The sequence below is a fragment of the Onychomys torridus genome, chromosome 7 (assembly GCF_903995425.1).
Source record: "Onychomys torridus chromosome 7, mOncTor1.1, whole genome shotgun sequence".
Lineage (NCBI taxonomy): Eukaryota > Metazoa > Chordata > Mammalia > Rodentia > Cricetidae > Onychomys > Onychomys torridus.
In genome coordinates this window covers 48,616,806-48,636,285 of record NC_050449.1, presented here as the reverse complement: position 1 = coordinate 48,636,285, position 19,480 = coordinate 48,616,806, and the positions used below count along the sequence as shown (strand labels likewise).

At 42.1% G+C, this 19,480-nt stretch overlaps 1 protein-coding gene across 1 annotated transcript in view; it reads left to right on the top strand.

Annotated features, from left to right (window-relative positions):
* Positions 1 to 19,480, top strand: part of Nrg4 (neuregulin 4) — a 71,165-nt gene that overhangs the window by 25,693 nt on the left and 25,992 nt on the right. The window contains exon 3 of the mRNA XM_036191883.1: positions 15,221 to 15,367. Within this exon, the coding sequence (XP_036047776.1) occupies positions 15,221 to 15,367 (147 nt within the window). The remainder of the gene's footprint in view (positions 1 to 15,220; positions 15,368 to 19,480) is intronic.

Here is a 19,480-nt window from a genome sequence, read left to right as displayed (position 1 = left end):
TCAATACTTGCAAGTCACTAATCATTTGTGTCCCACCATGTAAAATTTATTTGTGTTTCTGTAGAAAAGAGTCAGTTGCAATGGTACACACTGTCTACAATTCCAGACTTGTGAACTACCACACTGAGCAGCCTCCCTTAGCCCATCCCGCCGACACCTGGTACTTCCTGTGAGAGTTCCTGTGTACTTGATTACAGCTCAGGCTGGTTTTGAACTCTCTTGGTCCTCATCCATCAGCCTCCCAAATGCTGGGATTATCAGTGTGCACTACTACGCCCAGCTCCCAGGCATCTTTTTATCTTTGTTGTTGTTTTTACCCATTCCAAATCCTTTCATAATTTTTATAAACTTCTTGTTCATGATTATAGTAATCTCAAAAGTTGTTTATTTTTTTTAGTACTGCAGATTGAATTTAGGGCCTTGTTTACATGTGCGTGTCTTCTGAGGTATATCCCTATCCCCTTTAATTACATTTAGAGTGTATGTGTGTGTGTGTGTGTGCCCACACGTGCACATGTGTGCAAGTATGTGTGTTCCCATGTGTGTGCACACCTGTGTGTTCGTGTGTGTGTGTGTGTGTGTGTGTGTGTGTGTGTGTATGCTGGTATGTTTTTGTTTGTGTGTGCATGTATCATGTGTGTGCACCCACACACAGATGTCATGGCACATGGATGGAGACAACAGGCAGGAGTCAGCTGTCTCCTTTTCCCATATGGGTTCCTGGGAACTAACTAGGTTGTCATGGTTGGCAGTGTCTTTATCAGCCAAACTCCTTTGCTGTTTTTAAATTATTAATTTTTTTTAGGTTGGCAGAGTCATAGGTTTTGCTCTCCCATCCTTATACATATGTTTTGTACTTTTTTCTCTGTGTTCCTCTCTTCACTGCTATCTCCTGAGCTGTCTCTGGCTGCTCCCCTTTCTTCTCACTTAGCCCTGTTCTTCTTTCCTGTCACGTGAATTCTCTTCTCTCAGAATCCCTCCCCCATGCATGCACGTGAGCAAGTGCACGCATGCACACACACAAATGTTTGCTAATAGATACACATAAATCTAGGTTCTGCATATAAGAGAACACTTATGTTATTTAACTTTCTAGATCTGACATGTTTTGATTAATGTAATTATTTCCAGTTCCATTTACTTTCCTGCAAATGTCATGATGTCATTTTCTTTGCAGCTGCTCAAAATTCCATTGTGTGTATGTACTTTGTTTTGTCTGTCCGTCTGCTGTTGCCTGTCATCTAAACTGATTTTATTGCCTTGCTACTGTGAATAATGTAGCAATGGAATGAATATGCATGTATCTTTGTACATCGTTTTCAGGCATGTGTCCAGGAGTGGTATGGCTGAGAGAGTGTACGGAAGTTGTATTTGCGGTTTCTTAGGCCCCTCCTGCTGACTCTATGGTGGCCACATGGGCTACACTTTGAGCAGCAGTGGACAAGAACGCCTTCCCCACACCCTCATCGGGGTGTGCCATCAGTTGTTGTCTTGACATCTGAGCTCAAAGCAGCTGTAATTTGCATTTCCCTGATGGTTTAAGGATGTTGAACACTTGTTGAGTTCTTACTGACTATCTGTGCACCTTCTTCTGAGTTATCTCTTCAGTTCATCAGCCCATTCATTGATTCGATGATTTGGGTTTCCAGTGTTTAATTTTTGCATATTTTTTTTGAGCTGAGGATCGAACCTAGGGCCTCGCACTTGCTAGGCAAGCGCTCTACCACTGAGCTAAATTCCCAACCCTATTTTTGCATATTTTAAGAAGCTTTTTAAAAGATTTACTTTTAGATTTTAAAAATTTTTATGTGAATGGATATTTTGTCTGTAAGACTGTATATACACCACAAGCATGCCATACCCCCTGAAACTGGAATTATATATGGTTGTGAGCTACCACATAGGTCCTGAGAACTGAACCTGGGTCCTCTGCAAGAGCAGCCAATGCTCTTAGCTGCTGAGCCATTTCTCCAACCCAGGCTTTTTGTTTCTGTTTTAAAAATTAAAAAGTAAACCTCTTTATTTTGAGATGGGTTTTTGATAATTTGCCCAGGTCAGGCTAGCCTTGAACTTGTGATCCTCTTTCTATAGTCATTTCCGGTAGCTGGGATCACAGCCTGTGCTGTGATGCTGTTACTCTTGGTCATAGACATTCTGGTGCAGGCTGCTGTGAGTGAGGACATGTTGATACCACTGAGAGCCTTAGCCACTCAGTACTGAATCTAGGAAGTTACAACATTCCCTTTACTCTGAAATATTTCATAAGGAGTCTTGGCACGGAGTTCCAAAGGCCTCTTGGCTGTCGTGAGGTCAAGAAACCACACCAAACTATCCCCCAGATTTCACAGGCAGTACTGAAATGTAAGTGAATTCTTCTTGTCTTGGAATCACCTAGTTTCCTGAGAGTCTCAGCCTGGTAGCCAAGGACATTCTTCGCTTCAGGGCCTGTCAGCCAGGGACCAGGTCATTTGTACTGAGTAGGCTTGGTTGGATGTGAGATCTGCAATTAAAAACTGTAGTTCTATAGGAACAGACATTAGATAATTCAGCTCAAAATCAGGTAATTCAAGTATTCAGTTTTATCTTATAAAATCAATGTTTATCAAATTTTGCAGGATATGAATACCTTCTGAAAAAAGATATTTTTTTTTAATATAAAAAGAATATTGCATTAAAATCTTAACAGTAATCTAACCAAGTGTCTACCACAATTGCCCCTCACTGGTCATGCTGTCCATGCTCTTCACGACTTGGGGTTACCATTCTGCTTTCCTAAGCTGTCTACTTCTAAAGTGCAGTGGATCCTGGGAAACCCTGACTCAGCCCATTGGTTCTGAGAGAATGTTCTATAAATACTGATCATCTTAGAATCTTGTTCCCAAGAATCTACTCTTTGAAGAATTAAGCTGTACCTGTCATTTATTTCCTGTGTGACTCAGAGCCTCGGCCAAGCATCAGATTAAAACAGAAACTGGGTTGGAGATGGCTCAGAGTAGAATGCTTACAATGTACTTTACTGTCTCTCTAGGTACCCAGGTAAAAAGTCAGGTATCTGTAATCCTAGTGCTGGGGAGACAGAGAGAAAAGGATCCTGGGAACTCACTGCCTGATCACTCTAGCCTAATTGATGAGCTCCTCCACATTCAGAAAATACAATGGAGAGTGATTAAAGAAAGGCATCCAACACCAACCTCTGGCCTGTGCACACATGTGCCCAGGCACATGAACATATGCACACACATATACCATACACAAGAAAAGAAACACGAGACTTTTAGATGGCAGATAATGGCCTCCTATAACCAATAATATCACAATGGATAAGGGCAAAATCCTTACTGGAGTGTATTGTGTAACTAGTTCACATGAGTTTATCTGTATTTAAAACCTTTCATGGTAGCTGGGCATGATGGTTCATGCTTGGGACCATAGCTACTCAGGAAGTGGGGACAGGAGGGTCATTCTAGCCCAGGTGTTCAAGAAAGGCATGATCCCATCTTAAAACAAACAAGCAAATGCACAAACATATGGAATAGAGTATGTTGAGAAATCTCCGAGAGTATCTAGAGACTTTAACTTGATGTGTTCCTATTCTAACTTCCATCTTTATTTTAATAATGATGTAAATGACAATGATTTTTAAGAGGTATTTTTTAGGTATAAATGATATTTTGTTGGGTTTTTTTTTTTGTATTCGAGAATCAATTTTGGGAAATCAAAATTTGAAACTTAGTGAGGAGATTGGGGTACTTGGCTTTAATGTCACAGGTGCCTGAGACAGAGTTCTTAGATGTCTCTTTCCTCAAAGGGACAACAAACATTTAAAATAAAAGTAGAAAGTGACAGTTACAAAGAGGCTTAGTCACTGCCTCCTCCTCTTCTCCCTCCCTTCTTCTTGAGTTAATTTTTCTCTTCCCATAAATAATCCAGAATGTAAAATTCAGCAGTAAGCACAGAAAAGCATGCTAGGTAGATGCTGAGTCACTGCTTTCTGGGCTGGTCCCTAAGAAGACAGACAACGTGTCATCCATTCTGAAAACCCGGCCATCAGCGTACTGAGAACTGAGAACACACTTCATATGATACAAAAAAGAAATTCCCTAAACAAATCTTTTCGTAGTCTGAAAACACTTCAGTGAGCCTCAGGCAGCAGTAGTTCAGTAATTAACGCTGAGGTTTTATTTATATGTGTAGTCATCATTTTTTTAATCTTTTTTTTTAAAGACTTATTTATTATGTATACAGAAGAGGGCGCCAGATCTCATTACAGATGGTTTTGAGCCACCATGTGGTTGCTGGGAATTGAACTCAGGACCTCTGGAAGAGCAGTCGGTGCTCTTAACCTCTGAGCCATCTCTCCAGCCCCCGTATTCATCATTCTTATTTCAAATGAATCAGTAACCGTTCTTCATTGTGTTTCAGTTTCCAATACCAGCTGTTCTGAGTCTGCCACCATTGGCTTTGAGGTAAAAAAGCTGAGAACTGCTATTTTCAAAACTTCTTTAAAAACAGAAGTGCATGCACTCCTGCGAGTTTCTGTCAAAATTATTCCTGGTATAGTCTCCCTGCTCACATCAGCTATAACTTTTAACCAAATAACTGATTTCACAAGGAAAACTAGGTTCAGGGTCATTTGGAACTGTCTAGCATAAGAGGCAATTTAGTAGATGTGCACAAGTCACAAACACACGCATTACACACCCTACATCTACCTCTACACACATCCTTTTAAAATTTTAATTTTTTTAAACATTTCTTTATGTTATATGTGTGTGGGTATGTGAGTACATCCGGGTGTAAAGCTTCTGTATGGGGATCAGGAGACAGCATGGAGGCGCTGCTTCTCTGCTTCCACCACACAGGTTCTGGGGATGGAACTCGGGACATCAGGCTTGCCAGCAAGTGCCTTTATCCTCCTGGAACTTGCCACCACCACCCCCGCCCAGCCCCACATGCCTTTAATCCTGGCACTCAGAAGCAGGTGGATCTGTGAATTCAAGGCCAGCCTGGCTACAGAGTGAGTTCCAGGAAAGCCAGGCTACACAGTGAAACCCTATCTTAAGAAAAACCAAATAAACAAACAAGTAAGCAAATGAATAAGGGATTTGTATTAAGGTTTTGCCTCTTCAGTGGGTTGTATAAAGGATGTGTGTTGTGCTGAGGGTACAGCTCAGTGATGAGAACCTGCTCAGCATGCAGGATGCTCTGAGTTTTATCTGTAGCATCACCTAAAGGGAAAAAGAGAAAATTTAGAATGAGCCCCATCAAAAACAAAAGAGAGAGTCCAGTGAGATGTCTCAGGGGTAAAGGCACTTGATGTCAGGCAAGTAAAACGTGAAAATAGTGATGCAGTTGAATAGTTTTACATTCTTAAAAATTTTTAACAATATTTAAGGGGCAATAGCTTATTTGATCAGTGAACCCATATAAGTTTGGAGAAAACAGACCTAATTCAAATAAGACATATGTATGCTATACTCAATATTCTAAATCAGAGAAAAGACAATCTATTTTTATTACTTCAAAATTAAGCTAATCTTACTTAACAAAGATCTATTAATATAACTTGAGTTCTTAAAATGTTCCTTGGTTTTGATGAGAATAATTTCCTTAAGTTCATTATATTTAAGATATTATGGGGTTGGGGATTTAGCTCAGTGGTAGAGCACTTGCCTAACAAGCGCAAGGCCCTGGGTTCGATCCTCAGCTCTGGGGAAAAAAAAGATATTAGAATATTAGGTATATTTCTTTCCTACAATGGACTTTTAGTGCTGTTTAGTAAATATATCAGGCAAAACAGAGTTCCTTGAGTGAGAGATGTTATACTCTAAGAGTCTCCTCTGTGGATAGATATGTCATCCTCATGTCATCATTCTCTCTCCCAGTAAAGATAATCTTGAGTATCAGTCACATGCTCGTATGTTTGGATAGTCCAGCCAGGGCCTTCGTCATGATCTTACTAACAGGAAGCAAACTGTTAGCACAGATGAACCACAACAGCTAACAACGAGACCCCCAAAAATAAGTGACAGAGAATGTGAAGTCCAGAATATGAGGGAACCAGCAGATCTGAAGCTCTGCTCCCTTCGGTTCTTCTCTGAGTACTGGGAGAAGATGCCCAGCACACAGGCCCGGTGTGCAGGCTTCCGGGCATATAAGGCCCGGTGTGCAGGCTTCCCAGTACCTCCATTCATCCCACTCTACCCAACAAGTCTACTGAGCATTTCAATGAATAGACTCTAAAAGTTCTAAAATTTATAAAAAGAGAAAAACCAGATTTTCATAAATAAAAAATGAGCATGGGTCAGAGGTGTATTTGAGGAACTGCTTATTTACAAAGAGACCAGGAGTTGTTGCCACTGACTCAGAGGAAAATTAAATAATGTGTACACATGTGAATTGACATGAAATTGATGTGGACCCATGCAACAAACTGTCATTGTATACCAAGCAAAATGTATTTGCATTCTGCTAAGGCTTGCAATTTAGAGTTGTAAAATAGCTAAAGGTGGGAGTGTAGGTCTCAGGAAGGATGTCTGCCATGGACCTGGGAACCTGTTTTGTGGTTGATGTCAAAGTCTTTTCCTGAAGAACAATCTAGACAGGAGCCTTCTAGCCTTCGGCATCTTGGTCCATTTAGATACAAAGGCAGCCAAGTAGAACTTCCTACCAGAGCATTCTGAGTTGAAGCAGCAGGAGTGGAGGAGAGGTTTGTCTGCACCTGTGCCTGCATCACGACCGGGGCCAGGCCCTAGGGGCCGCCCTGCTTTCCCCTCAGTCTTATAACCTGTCCAGAGATCACCTCAGAGCCAACCAGTACATGGTGTTCAGCTTTGTGATTGGGGGAAGTTAACTTGGTGAAGCGTTATCTGGTGGAACAGTTACCCACTGGGACTTAGTAAGCTCTGGTTTCACCAGGACTCTGCCAAAGAGCAGATTGCTCACGTGCCCACAAGATCCAACCAGAGCAGCTTCCTGCTTTTGTGACTTAGCCTGAGCTCTTTTTCCCACCTGTAGCAGTAGTGATGCTGTTCTCGGGCAGGTAGAAACCATTTGTCATGTGATTGTACAGACTGAGGTCTGGTTAGGAGATGGAAGAGAACAAACGTGTAATCTGTGGAAGGCATGTTATCTGGAAATAAGACGAAGAAGCCTACCTCCATTGTGCTGCTGAATTTGACTGATCATCTCATTTAAGTGTAGGTTGCTGGACCTGACTTAGTCAGTGTTCTGTTTCTGTGAGGAGGGCACAGCCACTCTTATAAAAGAAGGAATTTAATTGGGGCTTGCTTATAGTTTCAGATGTTTAGTCTGTTATCATCGTGGGGAGCATGGCAGTATGAAGACAGGCCTGGTACTGCAGAAGTACCTGAGAGGTCCACATCTGGATCAGTGGGCAGCAGGAAGAGAGAGAGACACTGGGCTTGGGTTGGGCTTCTGAAATCTCAAAGCCCACCCCTAGTGACGCACTTCTTCCAACAAGGCCACATCTACCCTAACAAAGCCACGCCTACTAACCCTCTCTAGCAGTGCCCCTTCCTGATGACTGAGCATTCAAATACATGAGCCTACGGGGGCCATTCTCAATCAGACAAACACACCACCCTGTGTTCTATCAAATTCTTTCCAAAGGGAACTTCAGAATTCTGTGAGTCACTTTATTAACCACAGAAAATGTTAAGGTTTGCTTGAGGTCAGTTCTTAAGATAGGCTGGTTCTTAGATAAGATTTGGCCTTTGCGGCTCTAAATTTAGGAGAAGGTTATATTTCAAGGAAAAAAATTCAAAAATGCCTCTGATATTAAATACAGCAATGTCCTTTTTGCTTTAATCTTTGACACTATGCTGTAAGCTTTATTAAACATCTGGAATGAGGTTGATCTTCAGAACACCTTAATGGCGCAGAAATAACAGCCTGGGCGCTTATAATAGGACAGATGCAAATGTGTCCAGCAGCCACTCCGTTTATGCATTCTGTTAATGCTTTTTATTTTAGTAACCTTACTTCTGATTATAGACTCCCTCATTAGTGCTCTCAGCAGAAACAACGGATGCGTCTCTCTCGACCTCAGCGTTTAGAACGAAACTCAAGAGCATAACTCTCCTGACCCTCCGACTTTGACAACGCTTCTCTCACACTGCAAGCTGTGACTGAGAAGCAATGTGCACGCGCCAGCTCCCTAGCTCTATCACCTTTGCGGGCTGCGTTTGTCTTCCTGGTTTGCCTCAGGAAGAGCTGAAATCACCACTTAGCCCACTGGAGGCATCCCGCTGCTCCCTGAAGGCTGAGGGCTGGGGGAAGGCAGTGTGGGCAGGCCTTGCTTTCATTTTTTTTCTTATTGTTGCATAATGGAGTTGATACAATTATGTGTTGGCATCTGGATTTTGATTATCCCTTGGGTAACTGTTTATCATCCACCATCTCCTTTGGAGTACAGGGGAAAAAAGTCCATTCTCATCTATAAGACTTCATTTCTACACAGAAACGCTAGTGGCTGTGACTTTTACAGAGATCTAATGCTCAACTTCTTTTGTCAGGAAGTGAACTGATGCTGGCTTCTCTTGGTCTTATTCCAAGTTGGGTCATAGGATTTTCCCTGCAGCCTGGGAAGGTAAGGTGCCAGCATGAACAGCGTGCTTTTAAAACCGTGGTTTCAGGACGCCAGTCTCTCCAGATGTCCTTACTTGGTGGTTTTAATGAGCCCTTAAAAGACACAAACAGGGGAGAATCTCTATAGTTGGAAGGCCCACTTATATATTATTTATATTTAAATATAGTTTACATATACTGAAAATATTACTTAAAGGAAAAAGTGACAACAATTTTATATATAAATGCTTCACATATACACATCTATGTATTATATATATATAATCTCCAAGATATAAGTGATGAAAAGTATACACATATTTTTTGAGACTGAATCTATGTAGCCCAGGATGGCCTCAAACTTCCCAGTGTTGCTGAAGCTACCCTTGAACTAACACAGGTGCTTTCCCTTTCCCTCTCCCCTCCCTCTCTCTCTCCTCTCTCCCTCCCTCCCTCTCTCCCTCCCTCCCTCTCCCCTCCCTCTCCCTCTCCCTCTCTCCCTCCCTCTCTCCCTCCCTCTCTATTTTATGCGTGGGTGTTTTATCAGCGTCCAGTATAACATGTGCAGTGCCTGAGGAAGCCAGAAGAGGGCATCAGATTCCCCTGAACTGTAGTTACAGATGGGTGTGGGTGCAGTATTCTAACCGGGTCCTCTGGAAGAGCAGCTCCCGCCTCTGCTAAGCCATCTCCAGCCCTGCCCTTGAACTCTTTACCCCTCCCCCATCCTGAATGATACTATTGCAGGCGAGTGCCACCATGCCTGGTATGCGACTTTTTTATTTTTAGTTTTACTTTATCTTCTGACCTTTAAAAAAAAAACAACACACACTTTATTTGTATTGGGGGGGGGGCACTTTTAGAATTTTCTCCCTGATCATATTTTTGAGGTTAGCAAAATAGGGAGGATAGTGATGGAGACTTCAGGGAATTGTCTTGTCAGCATGGAGAAAGATGGCACCATTATGAAAGCTCACAAACCACAGAGTTTCATCTCAGGACTCATGGGAAGCATGGGGTAGGACCTTCTCCCAGAGTTCACCAGAGCAAACTGGCCTGTGCGCACTCCGGGATGAAGGTTGTGTTTACAGCCTATGGCTTGCTCACAGCACTTCTGTATTTTATTGGGCTTTAGCTACTTTAAGCAAATATTTGAAATTTTCCATGGTTTACTTAAACCGAATCTTATAAATCTATAAGCAGTAACTTACCCGATGGCACACATGATGGTTCCCTGTGTGGCCTGTGTTGCCATTTCTATGCATTCCACATGTGAGTTAGCTGCCTAACACTAAATCCTGAAAGAATCTGATTTGCTTTTTAGCTCGACTAAAATTGGGCTAACCCACTTGAAGTGCTCATAATTACCAGTACTTAACAGTGCAAAGGCTACACATTTGACATAAACAGCTATTTTTACAAGAGAGGGTATTGGCTAACTATCTCCAGGTGTGATCAAGCAAGTAACTGTTTAAGGCATCCGTGGTACCAGGTAATGGAAGAGGCAAAGATTGCAGGCCAGTCATCTCTGAATTCTTGGCCTGGACAGATCCGGCTGCCATTGTACAGGATGTGTTTGTGTATCATACAGCCATGAACTAAGTGGACCCACGCCATGCTGTCAGTAGTTTCTTGAACTCTTATAAAGATTTTGGTTTTTGTTTGTTCTCATTTTTCATGAGTTTCAGGCTGCACTTGGACTGTCATAGAGTGTTGAAGTGGGCTCAGCTCTGGGGGGGTCCCAGTGTTGGTGAAGTGGGGTCAGCTCTCGGGGGTCCCAGTGTTGGTGAAGTGGGCTCAGCTCTGAGGGGTCCCAGTGTAGGTGAAGTGGGGTCAGCTCTGGGGGGTCCCAGTGTTGGTGAAGTGAGGTCAGCTCTGGGAGGTCCCAGTGTTGGTGAAGTGGGCTCAGCTCTGGGGGGTCCCAGTGTTGGTGAAGTGGGCTCAGCTCTGGGGGGTCCCAGTGTTGGTGAAGTGGGCTCAGCTCTGGGGGGTCCCAGTGTTGGTGAAGTGGGGTCAGCTCTGGGGGGTCCCAGTGTTGGTGAGGTAGGGTCAGCCAGCTCTGAGGGGTCTCAGTGTTGGTGAAGCGGGGTCAGTCAGCTCTGGGGGGGGGTCCCAGTGTTGGTGAAGGGAGGGCAGAGTGTTAGAAGTTTTTCTTCCAGGATATCTCAGTCCAAGTGACATGGCATTAGTGTTGAGTCTTCCTTTGTTAGTGACTCTTAGAACATGGTACTTGTGTTTTGCTTCTGGCACGTGTGTTTATGGACAGCTGTGCTCCTAGCTTCTTCTACCTGGAGTCCAGCATTGGTGTAAATGTGGCTTTTGTAAAGGGATCATCTGCGTTCCTCTTTGACCTGGATGCTGCCCTATGGCTTTGCTGGAGGTCTTGTTGGACTGTGAAAACTGCCAAATGAAGTAATTAAGGCAGGAGATGTTACTTTGATTTTGTGTTTGAAAGTTTAAGTGAGACAGAAACGGAGGAGGAGTGGAGGGGGTCAGAGGGGAGGTGGGGGGAGCGACTGGAGGAGAGAAGAGCAGGGGAACTGTGGTTGGGATGTAAAATAAATACTTTAAAAAATCATGAAGCTTAAGTGCCATACATGGCGAGCAGGACGGCAGGGTCAGGGAACTAGCTTTTTCTAGCCTGAAGTCCAGAGTTCAGTGTCTGGAACAGAGCAGCTCTGTTCACGATCTACAGCTTCTCGGTGCTTTTTATTTGTGTTTGTTTTGTCCTGAAAAAGGGTCACCCCCAAATATCCCAGGCTGGCCTTGAACTCACACTAATCCTCCCGTGTCAGTCTCACAAGTAAGTCTGGTTCCTTTACTCTTGCTGAAGACCTTCAGTATCATGACAATTTTCCCTGAACACTATAAAATGTGTGGTAGTTCACAGATGAACTTTCTCATGTCTAGTGCATTAAACATGGCTTCCGTGCTTACAGCGAAACTCTTGGTAATCTAGAAGACCACTGTTCAGTGTGGAATCTGAGTTTGGAAGGGTCTCACGTCACTGGGCATTTGTACCCATTCTGGCGTTCATCTTCAATTCCAGGAAAGTGTTTGAGCACTCGGTGTTTATTAGACTAGATGGCACAACCTCTTGGTACTTGGCAGCCTATACAGAAGTGAACCCCAGGAATACTTTGGCAAGAGTTACTTCCATAAAGAAAGAGGCTGCTTAGCTCTGTGCAAACACTATTGTAACCCTTGACCTGTGTTTTTCTTCAGCTCACACTTAGCTCTACTCCGAGCCGCTGTGTCTCCATTCCACTCTCTTCGACTCATACTTGCTTGAAATCTAACATTTGTGTTGTAACCGAGGCCATAGCATTTTCATAAGTTAGCCAGAGCTTTGAGAGCAGTGTTCCCTGGCTTATATGACAAATATCTGGAAAAATAAAATTCACGTGTAGGTTAGCAAAGCAGTGCAGTGTGTCTCTGCCTTTCTCAGGGTTCTCATTTAACGAGGTGAAGAATAACAAGGTTTCTTTCCTTGATGATGTTTTGCTTAAATTTCCCATCAGTGTTTTGCCTTCTCCCCAGATGTGGATGGTGGAGAACATCTGTTGCTTCTCTCTTGTGACTTTTCTGTTTCCTTCAATCTTCGTCCACTGACTGAACTTCTACACATGTCATTCCCAGACTGTATAGGGCTTCCTTTCAGCAGCTAAAATTTTCTTTTCTTTTTTAAATCTTCTGTAAGGTATACATGTTAACTGAATTCTACTTAAATACAAAATAATTTTAAGGAAATCGTGAGGGAGTTTTTATTGTATTTTCATACCTCTAGAGCAACTTTTGGAGCAGAGTCTTATCTCTCGGAAACCTACCTCTTCTCTGTGTTTTGAACTGTGTGTGTTGGATGTAATGGGTCTGCTGGGTTACTCTCTAGGGTAGAGCCTCATCAACTTCTCCCGCCCACTGCCCCTTTTCACCTAAGACATTTCTTCCTGACCCCCATAGATAAGTATATAAAATTGTAATGCACACCAAGAATTTGTACTTCAAAACTATTCTTTGCTAAAATAATTTTTCCATTTGTCACTGATTAAAGCAAATTTACATATTAATGAGATGCTTGTGCTTACTTAATTTTACAGAAAGAATTAAGTCTTGGCTGGGTATTTGATACTGAATGCCATGAAGCATCTTTAGCACTTTTCATAACTGATGGCAACTTTGATCCTCGGTGTAGAGAATCCTCCTTCACCAAGATACACAGTACAGAACAGTAGAAGCATGTATAGGGCCATTTCAGAAATGATTGGAAATTCTGTCCTAACCCCAAGCCAAAATTCACTTAATTACCTTTCATAAAAAAGTAACTTAAATAACAAATTTAAATTCAAACGTTCTAGCAATACAACCCAAAGATACATTCTTTTGGTATTTTCATGCTAAGTAACAACAGTAGGGAAATCTGGAAGCCTCTGTTTCCTGCAATTACTTTGTATCACAGAAAAACACAGCAGTTTATAATGTACAATGATCTTATATCAGAGCTGACATGGAACAGGCAGCATCTGTCAGGGTTGCATGGCGACTACATGCACAATGTAAAGTGTGTGTGTGGTGTGTTCAGAACGAAGCTGTAGGAACATGTGCCTTGTGGGGTCACGAACCTGTCAGAATCACCATACATTCAGCTTAACTACAAACTGTGTTTGGGATCTTTGCATGTTCGGAAATCTTTTATTGTTGCCAAATTTTTTATAACCTCCATGCACTAAGTTATGTGACCTCATACAGTGTTATGAGCCATAGTTTATGACATTGTATTCTGAAGGATGTTTTACTCATTCATTTATTTTACGTGTATGAGTGATTTGTTCACATGTCTGCCTATCTGTACCATGTGCATGCCTGGTGCCTGCAGAGGCCAAAAGAAGGTATTAGATCCCCAAGCACTGGAGGCACAGATGGTTGTGAGCCTCCATATGAGTACTGGGAATTGAACTCAGGACCTCTGGAAGAGCAGCCAGTGCTCTTAACCAATGAGCCATCTCTCCAACCCAAGGAAAAATAGTATTTTAATGTTTACACTGTAAGTAATTATAAGTTTTTCCCCCAAATATCTCTCACGTGGTGTGTCAGTTTGTCACTCCTCTTTTGTCCTTCTGTCCCCTTGCCTTGTGTCCACAAACCGATCTTTGTAGTAGTCTCAGAGAACCACTATATTGCCTAAAGCCCCTGTGAAGTCAACAGCCGCAACCACCTGCTTCATTGGGGAGACATGAGGCTCATAAAACATCTGCTATTTGGTCAACTGAAATTCACTCCGTGTGCTCAATCTCAATGTTCTTTCTCTTATTTATACGTAGGCTATTAATTATCCTATCACATTAGTTGTTAAAACCAGTCATTGGTTCACATTTATTGTCTAGGCCTGTTGTCCTGATTAGTATAATGTGGGAGGCAGAGAGAACAAATTTGTAAATGCATGCCTAATCTGGAAAAAGGTGAGGAGGAAAATTAATTTTGCAAAATCACTCTTTTTTTTTGGTTAAAACATAGCTTAAAGTATGTATGCATGTGTGTGTATGTATACACACTAATTTTTTACATAGCATTATTATTATATATACTTTGTGAATTTCTTACATAACTCCCTGAGTTACTTTATAAATAAATGTTCACACTGAAAAGGAAAAAATAGGTTTTTTTCAGATAGAGTTTCACACTCCAGCCTGGGCTGGCCTAAAGTTCCTCAAGTATCCCTCAGATTTTAGTTGCTCTTCCTGCTTCACTGACCAAGTGCTGGGACTCCAGATGTGTGCCACCATTTCCAGCTAATATTTTTATTTACATTTGACTCTCCCATAAATTGATGGGATGCCAAACAGCATAATTCTTGTTCTAGTAATCCTTTAAACATGTTAACAGGGAAAGGTGCTGGCTGCTTCCACCAGACTGCTTCTTTGTGGTATCCTTTGCTGTTTCATGTTGTCTCTGAAGGAAAATAGAAGTGCTCTTGGTCATACAAGGCTGACACACATTCAAGAAGGCATTGTTGAATGGTAGGGAAGGAATGTAATATTGAACAACTCTGGGTTTGGAAGAAACAATGACTTTGAGGAACAATTGCGTTCATTTACACATCTGTGTAAAATATAATAAGTTGTAGATGAATTTAAGTTATAGACAGACAGTTACACCATTGAAGATGCAGACTTTAAGCCCGGGTGGCATGCACCTGCAGTCCCAGCTACTTGGGAAGCTGAGGCAGGAGAATCACTTGAGCCAGGGGGTTGAGGACAACGGGAACAGCAGGGTAAGCCACATCTGCAAAAGTTGTCAGGGAGAGAAGCCAAAGCCAGAAGGCACGGACGCTGTCCGCACATGGAATCTGAATACCACCCAATTCCTCTAGATTCTCAGCTGCTGAAGAACTCAGGGAGGGAGGGAGGGAGGGAAGGAAGGAGGGAAGAAGAGAAAGGAAGGAAAGGAAGGGAAGGAAGAAGGGTAAATAGCGCCTTTGTCTGTACCCGTGGTTCTGTGAGCTTCATGTCAAGCCCGTCTACTCCACATTCGCATCTGAGAAGTAGAGGCCTTTTTCCTTCATTCGAGCTGGGGACCTTGTGTTGTCCACGTCGTGTATGGAACAGATTCGATCTTTACCTGAACTTTTATCCTGTAGGTGCATTGAGAACTATACGGGAGCTCGTTGTGAAGAAGTTTTTCTCCCCAGTGCCAGCATCCAAAGCAAAAGTAACCTGTCGGCAGCTTTGGTGGCCCTGGTGATCCTAATCACGCTCACCATCGCAGCACTCTGCTTCCTGTGCAGGTAACTGAAGGGGAACAGACCCTCACAAAGAAGAAAGTAATGCCCAAGGCAGCGGCCTCTAAGTAACCAGCACACTCTTTACTTCTAGATGTTTCTCCAGATACTGCTTTATGTCTGGCATTCTCTCTCTAATACAATTTTGTTAGAAATGAATGAGTCATTTTAAAAGCATCTTAAGCAGCTCAGCTTGTTCCTCATCACGGACGTCATCACTTGCTGTGGTGCCTCTAAGCTAGGTGAACCCACACTCACTACAGAACAGAAATCATGTTTATGTCACACAAGTCTTTGGGTGAGGTTTTTTAAAAATAAGTTTTGAATATTAAAGGCTAAGTGACTCATGCAGGGCTTTAGAAGCTAAAGGCACATGGCTGATGTCTGGTGTCAGCCTTTTCTTTGGCATTTTATGTGTCAGGCATAAGGGACATGGCAGCCAACAAGGTAGAAATATTCCCTAAATTCATTGGCTGTTTAAATCTAGAGAGACAGATAAAGAAGCTGAAAGTTAAGTTGGAGAAACTGGTAACTTCTAAGAGAAACAAAAGGGGAAAATGACATGTTGCAAGGCCAAACACATCCAAGATCACTTGCATTGATTCCTTTTTTATTGCTCTTCAATGTTTTTGAATTTTTTTAAAAAGTAAATATAAAATAAGTTTAGTAGTTATTTTGTATTAACTAATAAGTATTAAACATGCATTGGTTACTCTCATATGGTTATGAAAATGGGACTGATGATGGTCATCATCAGACAATCCAAGTTGGCTTGAGAATAACATGTAGATAAAATAATATCTCATAAACCCTGATTAAAAATTTGGAGGATCTTTGGCTCTTTTTAAATGTGCATTATGTGTTTTATTTCAAAGTATCATTTAAGCAACCCAATAGATCTTATCTTATAACTGTTGCATCTGAGTACTTGAGATACAAAAACTTACAAGCCCATTGCATCAGATTGTGTTTCCCGTGTGATCTGCCACTCCCATGTGCCCTTCCTCAGTGTGACCTTGCCACTCAACCAGCAAGAGTTAGCCTTTAAGGCTGGGGCTGTGTAGTTCCATGATACTGTGCTTATCTGGCAGGCATGAGGTTCTAGGTTCAAGCCATTGAATTGTGGTAAGAAATAGGTTATTTCTCTAGACAGGCACTATATGATTACTCCAGTCATGAGTATTGGGTAAATGATACACTTAAGAACACAGCCTTTAAATGGACTAAAAGCTCCATCTTAGAATCATCCATAATCTTATAAGAAACCTAAGCAGATAAAAGAAAGAGCCACAGCTGGACTCCCAGCAGCAACTACTGGCCATCTCAATGAGGCTCCCTAGATGTCCTTGTTGGAACTTTTAGTTAGCTTGTGTTATCTACTGGTTGCCTGCAGTCATACAGAGGCCCCCAGAGTGGGGAAAAGCTCAGTGGTCAACCAATAGAAACCATGAGAGAGAAAATTTTAATCTACTGAGTTTAGAGTAGCATGTTGCAAAGTATCAAATGAGTCATCTTGGGAATTTACCCCTGAATAATCTATTCTTTTTTTTTTTTTTTTTTTTTGAGACAGGGTTTTTCTGTGTGGCTTTGCACCTGTCCTGGAACTCACTTGGTAGACCAGGCTGGCCTCAAACTCACAGAGATCTGCCTGGCTCTGCCTCCAGACTGGATCTATTCTTATTCTATCCCTCTACATGTGTTTTCCGGCAAAATACACCAAAAGATCAGCTTGACTAGTTCTAATTTCTGATTATTCTCTCTAGTGTTGACTTGGAAATAGATTTTCATCTTCAATTGCTTGGTTATTGAGCTACTTTGTATAATAAGGCCTCTAGCTTTGACTGTAGTAACTATCAACGAACTCACTGTCACTTGAATTTGTTCTTAAAATGTCATATATTAGACACAAGTTCCAAAAGTCCCCTCTTAATGGTGTGTGAAATGTTGGATCTTTGGGTGACAGGGGCTCGGCAGAATGAAGGAATGAGCCCTTTAATGCACAATAGAAGATGAAGGATTTATCATCGGAAGCTATTCAAGTGAGCTCTGTCTGACTTGTTGGTCCTGTCTCACAGTGTGAGACCCAATGCCATGCCATGACCAGTTAGACAGGCCTTACGGGATGCTGAACAATTGTCAATGCTGTAGTCTTAGACATCTCAGCATCTGGAACCATAAGTTAAATGAACATCTGTTCTTTATAAATTACCCAGTCATATAGCAACAGAAAGGCTTTCTAATTCATAGTATATAATCATCATGTGTTAGCACACCAATTGGAGATGGCTGTGCTAAACCAAGTCATGAGGACTCAGACTACAGAGCAGCCACCACAGGTGCTGTTGGTTGCATTGCCAGAGGGAAGGAAGGTTCCAGAGGGCCTCACACTCAAAAGGATCTGTCCCAGAAGTGACACAGACACTCTCACAGAATCCCTTTCACGGGCCTACACAATTACAAAAAGTGTTAGTAAATGTAGCTCACCCATATGCTGCAAGGTAGAAAGCCAGAAGCAGGTCTCACGCAGTGACTAAAGAATTCATAGGGGAATCTAACATTCCACTGGGACTTGCTAAGAGTGACTTGTGAATTTTTTTTTTAATCCATAGAACTTTAATATTGCTACATTTGTTGCAACTGAATTCCTTTACTAACTTTTGAATTTGTAAAGGTAACAATGTTATATCCCAAATGTACTGCATGACATTGAGACACAAATTTTCATAAAAGAGCAAAGCACAGTTGCTCTGCAGACTGGAGGCAGAATTCAGGAATATTCTGATCTAATGCTAGATGTAGTGGCTGATGTTTGTAATTTCAGTTCTTGAAAGTCAGAGGCAGGAGGATGGCTGTAAGTTCAAGGCCAGCATGGGTTATATAGTGAGTTTCAGGCCAGCCTGGTTTATAGAGTGAGACCCTGGCACAAAAGAGGAAAATTCTAATCTGAAGCACCCTATACCATGCTAAATGATAACTTTTGGCCCAGGCAGAGTGGCTTACACCTATAATCCTAACACTTGAGAGGCTGAGGCAGGAGGTTTGCTCTGAGTTCCAGACAAGCCTGGGTACCAGAGGAAACCCTATCTTAAAAAGAAGCCCCAGGCGGGCGGTAGTGGTGGTTGGTACACACCTTTAATCCCAGCACTCGGGAGGCAGAGGCAGGTAGATCTCTGTGAGTTCAAGGCCAGCCTGGTTTCCAAAGTGAGTTTGAGGAAAGGCACAAAGCTACACAGAGAAACCCTGTCTCGAAAACACACACTCTCTCTCTCTCTCTCTCTCTCACACACACACACACACACACACACACACACACACAAAGAAGCCCCAAAGCCTTATCTTTAAGGTAGAAAGTATAGGCGTGTCGGTATGAGAACAGAAGACTATATAAGAAAGATTGATGGTCATTGAAAAAAAAACCTCTAAAGCCAGGAGTGGCAGCCCATGCTAGTGGTCAAGGCCAGCCTCTACCACTCAGAGAGACCCTGCCTCAAAAAACAAAGACAAAAAGAAAAGAAAGAAAGCTCTGATCATAAATGTTAGATGGGTTTTCATTCTGAGGCCACAGTATTTCTGGTGTCAAGTGGGGGAAAGGTCAAGTGTATAAAGCAGTCTAGACTGTCAATATTCTCAAGTGATTGACAGAAACAAGTGCAAATCAGCTCTTGAAGAAGCCACTGTCCTTCTTTACCTTAAAGGGCACCTCACAGTGTAAGATCGCTCACTGACATGGAAGAGAGGCACCGCTGATGAGAACAGGTCTTGGGAAAACTGGATCATGATCTCTTCTGATTCTAACAAAGCACATTTTCCAGTATAATGTGCTAGGGGGGAGGCAAGCTGATTAATTCCCTCATTAGTCACTGTACTCATGATTTGGAAATAGAATTTTCATTTGATAGTGATTGGTTAATGAACTACTGTGTGTAATATTAGCCTGACAATCTAAATTTGGCTGTAGTAACTCTGAGTTTGCTATGGCTTAAATGTATTCTCCAAATTTCATCCTAGCACTAAGAGTAGAATCAGATATTCAAAATATTCTTCTGTGGGGAGAATCAAACCCATGATATAAAATAAGTATATTTAATATGTGTGAAAAAGAAATGGGAGCTGGAGAGT